At 41.7% G+C, this 17811-nt stretch overlaps 1 protein-coding gene across 3 annotated transcripts in view; it reads right to left on the bottom strand.

Annotated features, from left to right (window-relative positions):
• CA8 (carbonic anhydrase 8) overlaps positions 1-17811 on the bottom strand; it is an 86906-nt gene that overhangs the window by 17551 nt on the left and 51544 nt on the right. For all 3 annotated transcript variants that reach the window (XR_001177247.2, XM_004778360.3, XM_013048900.1), the window contains exons 5-8: positions 17643-17705; positions 15386-15434; positions 13241-13353; positions 1986-2155 (exon numbers count right to left, since the gene is read on the bottom strand). Coding sequence is in view for 2 of the 3 variants with exons in the window: in XM_004778360.3 (XP_004778417.1) it covers positions 2021-2155; positions 13241-13353; positions 15386-15434; positions 17643-17705 (360 nt within the window). In the remaining variant the exon portion in view is untranslated. The remainder of the gene's footprint in view (positions 1-1985; positions 2156-13240; positions 13354-15385; positions 15435-17642; positions 17706-17811) is intronic.

The raw sequence follows: 17811 nt of genomic DNA, 5'->3' as shown, positions 1-17811 counted from the left end.
CCTTAACATGGCTGACTAGGCCTCCAAGATAAGAGCCCTGTCTGTCTCTTTGATTCCTACGCCCCAGACTCACAGGGCCCTCCTATGTACCTCAATGCATTAAATTTTTTTTTTTTTAAATGCAATCAAATTTTTACCTCCTCCACAGGAAGTAGCTCCTCAGGGCCTTTGCAAAAGATACTCCCTCTACCTGAAATCTCCTCCTCTGTACTTTGTTGTTGTTCTCATTTATGGATTTATTACAAAGTGTAGTCATATGTTTTTTGAAATATTTATTTTTCCACCATCAGGCTCCTGACGTGATTCTAAGTTTTCTGGGAGCAGAGATGTCTGTTCTTCTGACCTCTGCATACCCAGAACCAATCATACAGTGATGATCTTTGATCAAATAAAATTTGAATTCTTTAGTCCCTCCAACATAAGGTTTAGCTTAAAGCACTCTTGGGACGTTCTCGCATGTTACCCGATAGGATTTACTGAAAGTCCCTTCTCAGTCCTACCAGAGCAACTTTGCCTGGCTCTCACCATCTCCAAAATAGGAAGAGGATGAACCGTACCAGCTAAGTCAGAAACGGAGAGTCTGGGAATGACTGGCACGTGTGTAGCTCTAAAGAATCGCTAATTGGCCAACAGACATTCAAGACACAAATTGTTAGGTGGCCTCATGGATTCAGAGCAAAATAAACATGGTTCAACCTTTCAGTCTGACTGTAACCCAGAAAGTTAAAAAACACACAAACAGCTAAATGGGAGAAAGGGTATGAATAAAGAAGTACAATTTAAGGGAGGAGCAGAGAATTCATGCTGAGAACAGGATTTGGGCTGAGCCTGCAGGGAGCTCGGATTTCAACAGGCAATAGGAGCGGTGGGAAGGACTGTAGGAGCAAAGCACATTCCCATTAAAAAAAAGACAATCTGGATGAACTACTGGGTATAAATGGTATAGTAGTTACAGAGAGGCAAGAAAAATGGATTGGGGAAACACATGGACAAAATGGTCACTTTTTAAAAGTCTAATGTCAGCTGTCTAGCTCAAGACCCTGTTGACTTCCTGAAACCAGAGATTTCATCTGTTCATCTGTGACTCCGTCTATACTGTTCTGCTCCCACAGTATGTGAGCTTATACTCACCAAGGTTCATTAAACCAAGTCCAAGCTCTGCCCTGCTCACCTACGTAACTTCCAGCAGATGCTCTCCTCTTGTGGGAAACAGTGGTTGGCCAGCCACATGCCCTGACCTATGTACATACTCTTGGGAAATTGACAAGGTAAAGAAATAATCCAGTATATAGGCATCTACGTATATTTGATCTTTCCCATGTCTGTGATGTTTTATTTTGTTAGTTCTTTGGGGATAAGGTATACATATATTGAATCCAACATATGAAAATGCATAGATTATATTTCAGTCCATAAAGAAGTATACCATATTCATATACCTAAGAAGTGCTTCCTGATCTATCAAATAAAAGCACTTCCACAGGACAAGGATTTTCACGCACACCAGATCTGCCCTCTCCTACCCCAACAGAGGATCCCATCTGCATTAGACAAGGGTCAGGTCTGAGGCTCACATACCCCCCTGCCCCGGTGGCTCCCTGTATGTTCCTCAGTCATCAGGAGGTAACTGCTACCACTTCAAGGGTGAAGCATAGGGAGCCCTAAAAAGGAATTTACCTCTTTGCCTTGAATAAAGACAGACTGCTTCTCTGCCGTGGGGCTCCTTACCTGAAGAAGGCCAGGATTAAACCAAAATGGGAATTAAAGGCTGCTCTGGTGGGAAAATGCAAGGACTGGAGGTTCTTTTTCAACACTGCACGAAATTTTTAAAGCCACCTGACTTGTGGTTAACAGGAATTGAGAATGTGTCCTCACTTGTATCAAAACGAAGGGCATGCATACTGCTAAACTATCAGGACTGCCGTGAGGATGACTCTGGTTTATGGAACTGGAAGCCCCATTTTGCTTACTTAATCTGCACATACCCTGATGAAGACCGTCTTGTTCCTCTTCTCTTTGGCTACTGAAATGCAGCTCTAATGACTCTGTCACTAAGTGGCTGAGTGGGTCTAAAATTGTCTCCCAAAATCCCATCACAGCCTTCCACAAGCTCTGCCCCCTTCACGTGTGTCCTCAGCCTTCGAAATTCTTCAATCTGAAAATAGAAACGGAACAAAACAGATGGATTATTTACTAGACGCGGACGAGACTGGAGATTCCTCAGTGACTTAATATACACATAAACTACAACAGTTTGTACAAAGAAAACAAAAATTATTCTTCAAGAAAAGTAAGACGGACTTAATTCTTCCAAACCTAAGACATTAGCCATCCCTGCTACACGAGAAACGGAGGCAGCAGAAAGAGAGATAGTAAGGTCTCCAGACACCCCCAGTAGTCACAGAAACCTGCTAGATTTGTTCAGGTCAAAATGCAATACCCCTGTCTCAAAAAGCTCTCATGCCTGTCTGTAACACAGTAAAGGAGAGACAAACAAAGGAGTAAGTGTTCCAAGCAGAGCTTCAGTTAATGAAATCTAGTATTACTGCATACTAACACCGAATCGATGTCAGATTTATCAGATGGACATGCCTTTTATCACACAACCCTCTCTGCTGCCCTTCTAGCTTTTTGGAGAGTGAAAACCTCTGCTGCCCTTCTAGCTTTTTGGTCCAGTGAAAACCTCTGACTTTCCAAAAAATGTAAGCCCAGCTTCCCCCCTTAGCCATATCAATTTTCACGTTCATTTCCTTTCCCAGGTGGCCTTCTCAGATCCCATGGATTCTCATTACATGTTAAGAGATTCCCAGAGTCCCAAGGGTCAGTTTCTAGGATCTGACAGGTCTGCGCCTCCTAAGAACCCATATCCTGCCAGGACCCTCTAAGCAGTTGCTGACCAACAAGCAAATGTGATGAACATTCACCAGACTCATTCCCATCAGTCGATTTATCTACAGGTATCATCATCTGCCATTTCGCTAAATGCCACAGAGTCACATCATACAGTTTTCATTCCTTTCACAAAAGAGGAAACTGACAGACTGAGAGTGTGTCCACGTTAGCTGGGTCAGACAAGTCCAAGTCCGCCCGCTCTTCCCCCAGGTCCAGTGCCAACTCTTCAGAAATTCCCATCAACCCGGTATCACCTCTGCCCTCCATGTATCGCAAGATATGGAACAAATGTGCTTTCAGTAGCATCAATCCCCCAAAAGTCCACCAGGTGTCTATCACAGGGCTCTATCTACAGAAGTTCTTCCCACAACAAAGCCACAGAATTCTGCCACTCGTGAACTAAAATGAAATGAAGAAGATCCATCAATTCGGGGGTTCGAATAAAAGTCTAGAAGCCCCTAGAGACTTTAGGGGCTCATGAAAACCCTCAATGATATGGAACATTTTACATGTGCATTTCCTAAGAAGAGGTTCCTGGGCCCGAAAAGAATGGACTTTCCCAGGATTCTAATATTCCAACTATTTATATACGTGCTGGGAAACAGAGCTAAGGGAGAAGGAAGTCACTTGTTACATCAGAACGCAAGTCAGAAGTCTAACCTCTAAGATCTTACTTTCTCATGTCTCCAAATGCTTTCCCTACATGTTGATTTCCCCACATGGGGCAAGACTGACCCACCTGGTACTGTCCTGTTGTTTGCTTTTTTATCATACCTACTCGCTGCCCTTCTACAGAAGTGTCAGTGACATAAGCAATTAATGGTTTAATCTACACTTTGGTTTCTCCCCAGACCTTCTTGGAATCTTAGGTTCAGAATACGGGCATCACCTATTGTTTGCTGCACTTGGAAAACTTCCAGAGCCAAGGCTGCATTGGAGAATTCCCTGTCATTATTTGTGGCATGTATTTTACTAGGTTTTCTCTAAGCGTGGAGTTGAAAGGAACCTAGTCAGGCTTTTTCAACAGGAAATTATGGAGGTGAAGGCTGTTGGGCTGTGCATCAAAAGCCTAGTTCAGGAGTTCCTGGGTGGCTCAGTCATTAAGCGTCCGCCTTCAGCTCAGGTCATGATCTCGGGGTCCTGGGACTGAGTCCCACATCGGGCTCCCTGCTCAGCGGGGAGCCTGCATCTCCCTCGCCTACTCTCCCTGCTAGTGCTCTCTCTCTCTCTTTCTCTCTGATAAAGATAAATCTTTTTCAAAAAATAAAATAAAAAATTTAAAATTCTAAAACAGCCCAGTTCACACCCTGGCTCTGACACTGAAGAACCAAAACGGCCAGACTACATCACCTCTTTAAGCTCCCGTTTTCACATGGACGTAAGGGTCGACGACAACAGCATTTGCAAGGACAATGCAGGAGCGAGATAATTCATGAGAATCACGGAGCATACTTCTACAGCACACACAACTGTTCAGCAGATACTGGCACTTCTTTTGAAGTCAAACCTTTAGCATCTTGAGATAAATATTTAGCTACAATTTTCTTTGCAAAAAGTAGACTGGAAATAATAAACCAACAGACTGCAAAAACACAACGTCCTGCCTTCTCACAGCCTCTTCACATGTAATCACACATAATGGCAGCAACTAGAATCCACACACCAGGCACGGGGTCACCAGTGAGGAACAAGGACTAGAAAGTGCACTGCCTAAGCATAGTTTAAGAAAGACTCCATTTCTGATTGACTTTGAAGCTTATTTGAAAGCTAGGTTAATTTTATATTTACATATTCTGAACCGAAGATAAATCTTTCAAGCCCCAGACCTCAGCCTGAAGCAAATTCTGTGAAAAACAGCTTCTTCTAGAACAGACGATCGGAATCCACAGCCAGCCAGTCTCAAATCACTGCATTCTTGGAGAGAACTATTTCACAAGAAATGTTTTTCTCTGATCATAGCAATACTTTGAAGACTTCAAACATCAACAGAGATCGAGGGGAAAACATGCCTTTCTGAAATGCCATTTTTTTCTGAAGTAACCACCCCTCAAAACCTTTAGTCACTTCAAATGGTTTCAAGCGCGTACCACGTTATCTCCCACTGAAAAGAGAGAGAGAGTGAGAAAGGAGCAGAATAATATTTCAGGATAAAAGTCTGTGATGAAATTCAAATGTCAGGGCAGTACAAAGACTATCACTATCACACACATCAGTAGAGATGACTTCGTCAATTTTTAATGCTACTCTACTTAAACATGGCTATCGGTTTTTAACCAATTTAAAAGAGAGGGAGAGAGGACAGAGACCCAAGCTTCAGGGAAAAATGCTTGTCTTCTGAAGGTAACAGAGTTGAATAGCTATTCTCTGAATCGGCCGTGCACTCTACTTAGTCTAAAGCATTGACTCCAACCTTCACTGACTCATGAACCAGATTATTCACTCAAAGTTCAGCTTTAAAACCTCTTTCTTTAAGAGTGCATTCAAAGTACTAATTTACAGGGCTTGTGGTTTGGCATTAATTATTTTTAAAGATTCCCAAGATCCTGTGAATATCCTCTAACAGACGTCTTTTTACTTGCATCTCTGTTACCATGTTTAAAGAGAAAAGAACACATAAAAGTCAACATTCTCATCTGGTTTTCTTTTCTGGCCAAGCAATGACACTGCATGAATTAGTGTAATATAATTCCTTATGGCAGCAATCAAGTAAAGAGTCAAAAGCCAGCTCTACTTAAATAGTCCATAAATACGTACATAAATTGAGATTATGTCATTGATAGGACTCTCCACCTTTCACGTACTCAGTCTAATTGTTTTTGTTTATTTCCTTTTCCTCAACCCACTATCTACTTTTTTCTAAAATCACTGCTTTTTTTTTTTTTAAAGACTTCTCATCCATAAGTCAACTCATCTGTCACAGACTCTACTTAGTCTCATTTTTCTCATTTTTCTGAGGAAGAGCTCAGAGAAGAGCCCAGTAAAACTGATGCCAACTTTCCCTTATTCCAATACCCAGTCCTGGTCTCTGCCACAGTCTTCCCGTCTTCATCTGAGGACAGTTACTGATGAGCTACACATATGCAAACTCAGTCAAGAATTACAGTCTAGAGTTCATGACCACAGAGGAAGCGCTCTCTAACACGGAAGACGCTGAGAAAATACATCCAAAATTCCCCACAAGTGCCTAAAAAACACTCATTTTAAAAAAGGGAAGAGGGAGCATCCCAAGAGAGAGAGCCTAGAGCTGTATTCTCACAGTGTGGCCACTGAGCATCCGAAATGCAGCTGGTATGCCCTGAGGCGTGCTGGAAATGCAGGACACACACTGGAAGTCAGACTTACAGTGAAGTAATCGTGTAAAAAAATCCCATCCATGCTTTTTTTTTTATTCGTTATATGTTAAAATGGTATTTGGGGTACACTGGGTTAAAATATACTATTTAAATTCATTTCAACTATTTATATTTAGATTGTTTTATTGTGACCCCTAGAAATTTTAGTCTTATATATGTGGCTCCTCACATGGTGTTTCCACAGGATAGTCAACACTTCTCTCAAGAAACTCCACATTCTGATATGAGAATGTGGTTCTAAATTACACATGGAGGTAAATGCCAGTAGACAAGAAACAGGTGTCCTCAAAGTGTGCTTCCTGGGATAAGTTCCTGCCCCAGTCCTACTGGATCAGCAACTCCGGGGTGGGGCCCAGCAATCTGTGTTCGAACAAGCCCACCCAAGTTTGGGAATTGTGGATAACAGAAGACAATTGACAACAAATGTCCCCAATTGCTTGAAACTGTTTTTCAAACATGACCATGTGGTGATTCCACAGCAACTGGGGTCTTTAGGGTTACCAGCCCCTCAGAACCGATGTGGGGATCACACAGACAAGAAAGGCCCTGCTGCTGAGTCCTGGCCCTAAACAGACCTCATTGGTCTCCCAGGACCAGGTGGGCTCTCAGATCCCTCTGGTCAAGCACACACCATATCCTGACTAGGGCTGTCGGGGCGAGGAAGAGTTCTGCTTCTTGATCTCTAGGAAATATGTAACAGGGAAGGATGGAGAAGGGGCAAAACTGAGAAGAAAAGAAAATTAAAAGTGGTTTTCTAAGTTCGAACAGACATATATTCACACAGTGAGAAACAGTAAACACATTCACGTCCCTTTGCTTCACTAGTGTTACTGAAGTTGAAAGAGAAAGAAACAAAAACAGGCACATCTAACCAAAGAAAGCAGATAAACTAAGAAGTCAGAATAGATGAATAAGGGGGAAACAGAGAAAGTCAGAAAAGGAGAGTAAAACTTAATCATTTCTCTGTGCATACTTGCACACATGCCATTATAGTATCAATTCTGACTACTGTTCACATTTTAATGTCACTGGAAATCAGGATGGGTCTTACAATTTGTTGGCAGATTTGATGAAATTTGGCATGTTTTATTCTGTTCTTGGAATCTCATCTCCAAACATAACCGCTCAGCTGAAAAAATTATTTCCTTCAGCTTCCTAATGCTTAGACCACTATTTACTGCAAAGTAATTGAACATTCTAGATCATAGCAAAATCAAAGAAAATTACATACCATCCAATTGCATGTCTTTTCCCCTCGCATATGGTATGCTAACCAAGAATAAGATGAAAAAATTCAACTGAGCAGAGGCTTCCAGTTGTTTACTCTAGAATTCCAAGTACCCCTGAGCATGTGAGTGTTCCATGATGGGCTTAACGGTCAACACTACAAGTCAACAGAAGAGGACTCCTCCTTAACTGAACTGCTGTACACTTCATTAGAAACTATATGATTTGGGGGTGCCCGGGTAGCTCAGTGGTTAAAGTCTCTGCCTTCAGCTCAGGTTATGATCTCAAGGTCCTGGAATCAAGCTCCACATTGGGCTCTCTGCTCAGCAGGGAGCCTGCTTCCTACTCTCTCTCTTCTCTCTCTGCCTGCCTCTCTGCCTACTCTGTCAAATTAATTGTTTAAAAAACTTAAAAACTATGATGATTTGGAGCCTTTTCTTTAATGTGGCTAGTGCAGACACTCTTATCCTATGGCATATGGTACACTGCAAGATACCAATCATTTCTGTAATAAGACCCAACAGCCTAATTTACATATGCTAGCCCTGGAATCTGAAAGGAAACATTTTTTCTTCAATACGAAGTTTTATATTTCCCAACAGACTCAGCTATGCAAAGACCCTACCTACTATTTTCCAGTTCCTTTCAGTGTTTTATACACAAATAATATTTTATAATCCCTCCCTTTGTTGTCTCTGTTCCTCTTTAAAGTTAATAATACAAGACGTCTCAATTTTTCTTGGTCTAAATTTTAGAATCCCACCTCTCTCTTTGGTCCCTCTCATTTTTACTACCTTCTCTGGACTTTTTCTTTTTCTGCCCTGCTTTCTCTGAAGTTATATGAGCAGCAACAATGAAACATTTGGGCCAAGAGAAAACTAATTTACATTCTCCTAAAACTGTAATTTTTTTCCAAATTGTTGTAAGTTGCATTTTGTATGTGTATGTGTGTGTGTGTGTGTGTGTATGTGTACATTTTAACACCGCTGCCGTCCGAAAAGATGCTATAATGGACCTTTGTGCTAATAGTACCTATGTCTTTTTTCTTAAAAAGCTGCTGCTAATTGGAAAGTCATGTATTTTCAAGAGCAGTTGATGTTATTCCTTCCAATACACATCCCTTTGGCTTTGGCTCCCAATTAGGAGGATACGGCTTTTCTCAACAATCGAGGAACATGACTTGGTGTGTTAGGGTTATTAGAGTCTTTTACGGGCCTTACCCAAAGGGACAATAGAAAGCAAGGTTTGACGCTAGCCAGACACAAATGCAGACACAGTGATTTGTCTCTGAATTTTGGCATAACATGCTAGTCAACAGGGGAGTAAAACATTATGGCTCACATTTACAGAACATCAGTTAACATTCAGAGTAAAGCTCAACAATAACATTCCCAAGAATTAACAGCCTAGCAAGGGAATCCTTAATGGAATTCCAAGGGGAATTGAGAATGTTCTCTTTTGTGGCTCAACAAGGTTAATCCCAGCTAACTTCCAATAAACAGAAATTTATTGTGGTGATAAAATTTTATTTTTCACTAAAAGGTTTGATCTATTTTTAGAAAAATACCCCTAAACAAAGCAATGCTGAACAAATGGGACTGTAGACTCAGGTTCTTCTAGTTCCTCCCAATGCCTGAGATCTCTCCTTGTGGCTCAATCCAATTAATACTTTTCTACCAATCCTTTAATGTATGTGCAGAATCTGATACTTTTCATCTTTCCACGCCCTTCTTTTTTTAAAAAAAATATATTTATTTATTTATTTATTTGACAGACGGAGATCACAAGCAGGCAGAGAAGCAGGCAGAGAGAGAGGAGGAAGCACGTTCCCTGCTGAGCAGAGAGCCCGATGTGGGGCTTGATCCCAGAACGGTGGGATCATGACCTGAGCCAAAGGCAGAGGCTTTAACCCACGGAGGCACCCAGGCGCCCCTCCACTCCCTTCTTCTTAAAACTCACACCTTCTGTGGCTTCCCATCAACCTCCTGACTCTTCCCACCCCTTGAGTCAGGTGGTGGGGACAACTCTCCGAATGCATGCCCTTATCAGCTGCCACTCCCCAAGCTCCGCATGATTTCTTTTCTCTCCCTAAAGGATCTCCTTCCTCTTCTCCACGTATGGCTTCAACCATCACCTATGAAGTACACCGCTTTCTTGGGACGTCTCAAAGGCATCCTCAAACTCTCAGCAGTCACAACCATAAACTCCTAATACTCTCCATAAAGCCTACTCTTCCATTTTTATTCCCTGTCATGAAGAGCAACACTACACACTCGCCAGTCACTCCAGCCAAAATCCAGGGAGTAATATGCAGGTTTGCCCTCCCTGAAAATCCTATGTCTTCAGTCACCAATTCTACTGATTCTACTGCCTTTTTGTTTCTAAAGCCATTCCTCTCCTTTCATCCCACTGTCACAATCTTTTTTTTTTTTTTAAGATTTTATTTACTTAATTGACAGAGATCACAAGTAGGCAGAGAGGCAGGCAGAGAGAGAAAGGAGGAAGCAGCTCCCTGCTGAGCAGAGAGCCAAATGCAGGGCTCCATCCCAGGACCTTGGGATCATGACCTGAGCTGAAGGCAGAGGCTTAATCCACTGAGCCACCAAGATGCCCCAGAAATTACTGTTCTTTAAATGTGAGCATATCTGCCTTTCCCCCTGGATGGTGAACCCCTTGAGGTCAGAACTATGTCTTATCATTCCTCCATTTTCTGTGCCTACTACAGCACCTGGAATACAGAAAATGCCAAATTACCAAATTAATCAGTGAATGCATGAATTAGTGAATAAATCATTCACCTTTTCTCAAAGGAGAAATTCCACATGCTAACATCTGTCTATGAAAAGGGTAAAGGAAGACAGGGCTATGGCAACACATTTTATCAGTAACTGCTTGTTAATAGTGTCAGGGAATGAATCCCCAGCAAAACATACTGCGTATCCAGCCTCAGTGTTTTGAAACTTAGTCATCTAAGAACTTGTGCTCCTTGCTACAACAATGAGGAAGTGTATATCATTGTCCTAAAACAAAAGTGCAGGAAATGTAAATGCAGGGGGGTGTGTGATCTTTGATCTACGTCATTCCCAGAACGATCACAACTCTGAGCCAGCCCAGCTTAGGACGGCTGAGGCTGCAGTCTCACTCTTACCTGGTTGGGGGGCTAACAACAAGCATGGCCTTCACCCATCCACCGGCTCATCCCAAACCTTCTTCCCTGCTTTGGAAATGAGATGTCAGCAAGAGAAATGACTTGGATGAACTGGATAGCACATGGAGACTACTAAGTCCCATGGGACCCTACCAGCCTTGAAGAGTCCCCTTATAAAAAAAAGTTCTCTTATAAATGTTTTCTCAAGAGGGGCACCTGGGTGGCTCAGTGGGTTAAAGTCTCTGCCTTCAGCTCAGGTCATGATCCCAGGGTCCTGGGATTGAGCCCCACATCAGGCTCTCTGCTCAGCGGGGAGCCTGCTTCCTCCCCTCTCTCTGCCTGCCTCTCTGCCTACTTGTGTCAAATAAATAAATAAAATCTTAAAAAAAAAAAAAAAAGCTTTCTCAGGAAAACCTCCCAAGAGACTATTTCTCCCATCTTCTCCACTCTTCCTTTCCCAAACTCTTTCCTTGGGTATCTCATTCGTCCCTTGGCTCCTTGTCTTATGCCAAAGATCCCTAAATCCGTGTGGCCACTTCAGCCTCAGATGATCTTATTCTGTATTACAGTCAGATGAAATAAAACTCCTCCAACTGAGAACACAAAACATGGGCCAAAAAGGCAGAAACCTTGTCTAGTACCGTGAGATTTTCTTGTCAAGGTCTGATATAGAAAGAGGATCTCAAAGGAGTTGTGACGTCATGAAGGGCAGGAGTTGAAAGGGGACAGTGGTTAAGCACCCATCACTGATCATCACCTGGAACTGTGCTGGATCCCCCAACCAGCCAGTGGCATCTGGGCCCGCTTCTGTAAGGTATGGTTATCTGCCGCGCCCACCCTACTTAAATTCTCCCAGGCATCTGTCACTATTAATGTCCCTCCTCCGTGTGTGGGCCGATTCTCTCTCCCATCCTGCATCTCAGGAAGCCACTCCCTCTCCAGTGTCCGTAAGTCCTTCTTAGCCTCCTGCATGAAGCCATCTCCAGCTGCACTGAGGTTTGGCAATCAGCCGGCCCTCTCTCACCTCCTCCTCAACTTGAGCTCAACTCATTGTAAAATCCATTTCTTCTTCCTCTGGGACATGAATCCGGAATGCACATCCCAGCTCAGCAGGGAATCTGCTAAGACTGTCTCTCCTTCCGCCCCTCCCGAGTTCATGTGTGCACACTCCTGTGCTGGCTTGCTCTCTAAAATAAATAAATAAATCTCTTCTATGATAGGTCACTGAAAGGTTGAGGTTGGTTTGTTACAGCAGCTACCATCTTTGTGGTTAAAATCCAAACCCACAATTATTAGTCCAAAGGTTTATCCCTAATATTAGAGTCAAATTTCTGATTTCTTTCCTCTCCTTTACCAGACTTACTCATACTATTTTGGGGGCATTGTTCCCTGTCCCCCCTAGGCCAGGCTGGGTTTCTTTCCTATGTGTGCCAGGAACACCTTACTTCTCACAGCCAGCATAACCCATCTGTAGGATTCTTTGCCTCTTCCACTCTTGTAAACATCTTGAGGACAAAAACTGTTTTAATCTCCACATTCTTTGTGTGTCTGCTTGGCACTCAGGAATAGCTTCTTTGAAGAACACAAGGATAAATGAATAAATAAAGGATCTGTCATATTAAAAATATGAAAGCCTCAAGGTGGTGTGATCCAAGTATGTAAAAGGCTGGAGAAGCTAATTTGGGAAGTTTTAAAATCAATCCTTAGAAAAACAAAAAGAAGAAGAAACTGTTAAAGGTTGAAAGGATTTTGCAGATTTAAGGACAAGCAAAGGATGGCTTTACTGAGTAGTTAATAAACTTGAGGTTCTTAGAAAGTAATAGGAGATGTAATAAAAATTTGTTAAAAAAAAAAAAAAAAGTCTCTAAAGGAAACTTCATTTGTTTGGAGTACAGTCTAAGCCTTCTGAGGTTGATTATGAAGGAAAAAATACAGCCTTTTAGAACACATCCCTTAGATCCCTGGAGGACAGGAGACATTTAAAGCACCTCTTTTGTAATAATATCAAAATCATTATTTAAACATATTGTAATGATGTTGCCTCAGGTTCCACTAGCTAACATCCCATGACAGTTCAACTCCGTGCCCCCACCGACTGGGCATCAGCCATTAGAGCACTGAGGCCAAGCCCAAGGTAAGAAGTACGTGACCAGAAGTGGAGCTGGAGAACAATCCAGCTCTTTCCAGAGCATTCTTTTTACCTCCTTCACCCTTCTGCTTACAGAACTCGTCCTGTGCAAGCCAAGAAAGAAGTATCACAAAGCCCCATGACTCACAGAAATAACCAACATTTTCACTTCCAAGACCTTTCTCCTCTCCACTCCTGGGGAATCCCACACAAAGAAATAACTAGACTAATCAAAAGTCTGACTATTTCAGTGACTTCTATTTACTATATAAAAACTAACTTTTAAAATACAGATCATAAACGACAGCTGGGTTTTATTCATCCCTGACCTTTCGATTGCTTTCACTGGTTCAAGACATCTAACTTTCATCTGTGGAGATGTGACTGATCTAAAGGAAGCTAAGACATAAAACAGACATTTCCCTTTTACAGAAACAATATTTAACCTTTAACTCAGAACTTCTTCTGAATGATTTAAAGTGCTGTACTCACCTGCAGCTGGGATATCGTTAAAGGATATCGGAATAAAATCCAGGTAACACCTTCACTGCAAGGCGGAATGGTAAGAGAGCCTTCATACACCCAATAATCCCGAAGCAAAGGATCTGTGCAACCGGGTGAACATGGCACGAAAAAGTAAGTTAATTAATAGTACTTTGGAAGAGGCCAACAATAACTTTCCAGAATTACAAATCGTCTAAACAACAATTTTCAGAATGAGGTCATTTTAAACTACAGCCTCACACCTGTATTCTTAAACTGATCGTCAGGGAGAAAATAACCAATGGGAAAATACGATGAGTCCTCGTTCTAGTATTAATACTGATTTCAAACTGTGTATCACTCTGTGAGCCAAAGACAGCTCTACAAAGTTGATAGACTTATACATATATGAACGTATAGGTCCAGTTCAGTCACTTTCTCTATTTTTTTTTTAAAGATTTTACTTATTTGACAGAGAGAGATCACAAGTAGGCAGAGAAGCAAGCAGAGAGAGAGAGAGAGAGAGAGGAGGAAGCAGGCTCCCTGCCGAGCAGAGAGCCCGAATCAGGACTCGATCCCAGGACCCCAAGATCATGACCTGAGCCGAAGGCAGACGCTTAACCAACTGAGCCACCCAGGTGTCCCAGGTTTAGTCACTTTAGAAGACATGTATCTGTGTTGTTTTTTACTATATTGAAGAATTTCCCTGACTTATTCATACCTAACCCACACTTACTACCTGTGAGGTACTCTTCTAAGCATTTCACATGAATTCATTTAACCCTCACAGGAAACCAGTGAGACGGGTATTATTGTTAGCCCTGTTTTCCAGATGGGGAAACTGAAGCACAGAGGGTGACATAATTTGCCCAAGGTCACTCAGCTAATAACTGGCAGAGCCAGGTTCAACACCAAGCCGTCTGACTTCAAAGACTGCACTTTTAAACATTCTGTTCTATGATAATTGTCTTTCTCTGACAGACTTATTTTGCTTAGCATAATAGATATGATCTCTCTCATAGGAGGAATTTGAGAGGCCGGGCAGGGGTTCATGGGGGATAGGGAGGGAAAAATCAAACAAGATGGGACCCGGGAGGGAGACAACCGTAAAAGACTCTTAATCTCAGGGAACAAACTGAGGGTTGATGGGGAGTGGGGGGAGGAAGGAATGGGGTGGCTGGGTGATGGACACTGGGGAAGGTATGTGCTATGGTGAGTGCTGTGAATTGTGTAAGACTGATGATTCACAGACCTCTACCCCTGAAGCAAAAAATGCATTATATGTTAATTAAAAAAATAATAAAGGAGAAGTTTTTGCATTTTTACATGCAATGATTTTTAAAATAATCTAAAGGCATTCTGTGATAATAAAGCAATTTTTACTATTAAAAAATAAACATTCTGTTCTAGCTCTCTCTATACATCTCCCTCAACAGCAAAATACTGAGGTCCTATTATGACAGGACAAAAGAAATCTTTTTAGTTCTGCATTAGAGGAATTCATGATCAAATATGATGGATAGATGTTCAACACATGGCAAAAACTGGTTTGTTGTAAAGCAACTAAAGGTAGGCCACAGATGATACAATATATCAGCCTACGTGGTTTTGTTTAAAACACTGAGAAACAGCATATAATTTAGGCAGAGAGATATGAAGACTAAAATTTAGAACAAAACCACCTTTAACTACAAACTATGCTTTGAGTATTTTATACCGAATTCTTACATGTTTAGGTATACCTAAGTAATTAAGAGTAACATCTGTATGATAGTAGCACTGCAAAGACTTTACCTTAAATAATTAGATATAAACTTTATTTCACTCTAGAGATTAGTAAGAACCTCACTGACCAATCCTAGAAGTATATTAATGTTATGTTATTACACTCATGCTTTACACAGAGGTAGCAATTCTTGCAAATGAAAATCCAAAAGAAACTCTTCAGAGAATAATGGAAAAAGTGACAAAATGTTTGTTTCAAAAGGTTACTCACGTTTAGAGCAATCTGAAAGTACTACCTATGACAGAGAATGTAAACTGTAAAGAAACTTTATTAACTAATAATATATAGTCGTATATATTTGAAAGGAAACAACGCAATCATATTCACACAGTTAAAATTCTTCTAACACAACCGTGATTAACACCTACCTGGTAATAAAGTGTTAGGATTAAAGCAGGGTATTGTTTTGGACTTCCCCTGAAAAAGAAAAAAATTCACCATATGTTATCGTAAGATTCCTCAATTTTAGAATAAAAAAATTACTAGCACTAAGGACCCAGGTTGACATCTTTTCTGAATGGCATCCCCGACTCCTGATGTCTATAGATGTCCCACTCTGTCTTCTCAGGGGAGCAGCAGCGACTGATTCCAACAAGACACACCTACTCTAACTCCATGGCTACGTCGCTGTGACCACAGTTCAATTCTCCCTATAATTTCAGAGTGATGTTTACAACTGTCTGTCTATTATGTTGTCTGTCCCAGTTTTCCTGCTCCTAAGCACATCCAAACCAAAGACCTGGGTTTTGGTGTAAAATGCCTGAATCCTGGTTCAGAGAACTCCTTTGAAATGACCTTCCTCCTGCTACTCTGACCTCAGCTCTTAACCTTCTTGGCATTACAACCTGCCTCCTAAATTCTCATTCTGTTTCCTTTGCATTTGGTAACTTGTCTCTATGATCTATTCGAGATCCTCTCTTCCTCCAGAGGGGAAAACTAACACCTGAATGAAAATATTCAATTCTACTAATGCCTGGGTGGCACAGTCGGTAAGCATCTGTCTCTTAGTTTCGGTTCAGGTCGTGATCTCATGGTCCTGAGCTCGAGCCCCGAGACAGGTTCTGCACTCAGCATGGAGTCTGCTTGAGATTCTCTCTCCCTCCGCCTGCCCCTCCAGCTTATGCGCTCTCTCAAATGACTAAATTTTTTAAAAAATATATTCAATTCTAATCCACTTTTATCAAAGTTGTATTTAAATTTCAATAAAATAATTTCAATAAAATATTTGTGCCATTGTTCAATCATCACATTTGCAATCACTATTTTAAATAATGTCCCTTAAATTGCTCATGCCCTAGAGGCAAACAGACCTGTCATGGTAGCTGGAGTTTCTTGTAAGATTACTCTGTCAAAGCAGACATAAGAGGTTAATACATAAACTCTTAGTCTCTTCCTTACTTCTAGGCAAGATTTGACACATTGTAAGAATCCAGCTTACTTGCTTCCCACCAGCCCCCTGTATTCCATAAAGACAGAGGTCGTATGAGCTGAAGCAATGAAAGAAAATTTCTCAACCCATTTCTATTAGACAAATGTCAGCCAAAATGTGTCCCTCTCCCTTCTTACCAGCTTTTTGACTAGTCTGTGCTCTCCCTTGGTAGCTGGATTCATTCTAAGCCTGCTCAGGAAATCTCTGGTAGACATTTTTTCCCTCATCCAAGATGCCCTGGGCTTGCACCAGCCTCAAGCTAATCAGACTTCACTTCCAGATTGATTTTTGGATTGGCCGTGGGTCTTGGTCTTCGAATCTCTGCACTATCTCTGCAGTAGCTATCCAATATTAAACTACTGCCCTCTGAGGACACTCATATTCCATCGATTCAACGCGCACGTGAAAAGCACTGGTTATAACAGAGCTTGGCTTCCAAGCAAAGCTGGGCTGAATCACTACAGAATCGTATCAAACTAAATCACCTTCTCTGCGATACCTGATCTTACAGCTTATGCATACTTGCCTTTTTTTTTAACATAAATACTTTTTAGTATAGTTGCCATAATCTTTGTTTCAATTACACAACTTTCCTATAACCAATGGGCAGAAGGGGTTAATTCCACACGCCTAGATTGCTCAAAAAGCAGCTCGTCATGAGGACTGGCCTTGATTGGCTCTGAGGTCTTGGAATCTTCTGCCTGATAAGAGTGTTTCATATGCCGGAGGCCTTGGGCCACACTGTTCCAGTTGGACCGGAGGAGTTTATCCTGACAATGTGATTTATGATGAAGGCTTGGTTTGGCTGGGGCATGGGGTGAGGCTGGGGTTAGTTACACAGACACTTCATGCCCACATAACGGACTCCTAATAAAATCCCTGTACACAAAGGTTTAGCGAGCTTCTCTAGTTGGTCACACTTCAAATGAGCTGTGGCATACCACGGTCGAAAGAGTTAGGTTCATCCCATGATTCCACTGGGAGGGCACAGCTGGAAGCTTATGACTGGTGTCTCCTGGACTTAGCCCATGCGCCTCCACACTGTCCTCCTTTTTGATCTGTGTCTTTCCTCTGTCATAAACCACAACCAGGAGAGTAACAGCTACTCTGTGAGTCCTTTGTACGCATCATCAAATCTGAGAGTGGGAACTGCTTTCATAGCCGGTATTTTTATTTTCTTTTAAATAAGGACTTACCTTGTACTGAATATCCTGGAGGATTTCAGTCACAGCCTTCAAGCCTACGTGTTCTTTTCCTATCTGCAATACACAAAGCATAAACCATACCACAACTATCTTTAAATACTCTGCTTTCATTCAAAAGAACTAACAGAAAGTGAAGCTCAAGTCCTTCTGAATTTCCTTC

This window comes from Mustela putorius, unplaced genomic scaffold (assembly GCF_011764305.1).
Source record: "Mustela putorius furo isolate JIRA1106 unplaced genomic scaffold, ASM1176430v1.1 tig00000151_pilon_pilon_pilon, whole genome shotgun sequence".
Classification (NCBI taxonomy): Eukaryota; Metazoa; Chordata; class Mammalia; order Carnivora; family Mustelidae; genus Mustela; species Mustela putorius.
Note: the sequence above shows the minus strand (reverse complement) of the source record. Positions and strands in the feature narration are given on the sequence as shown.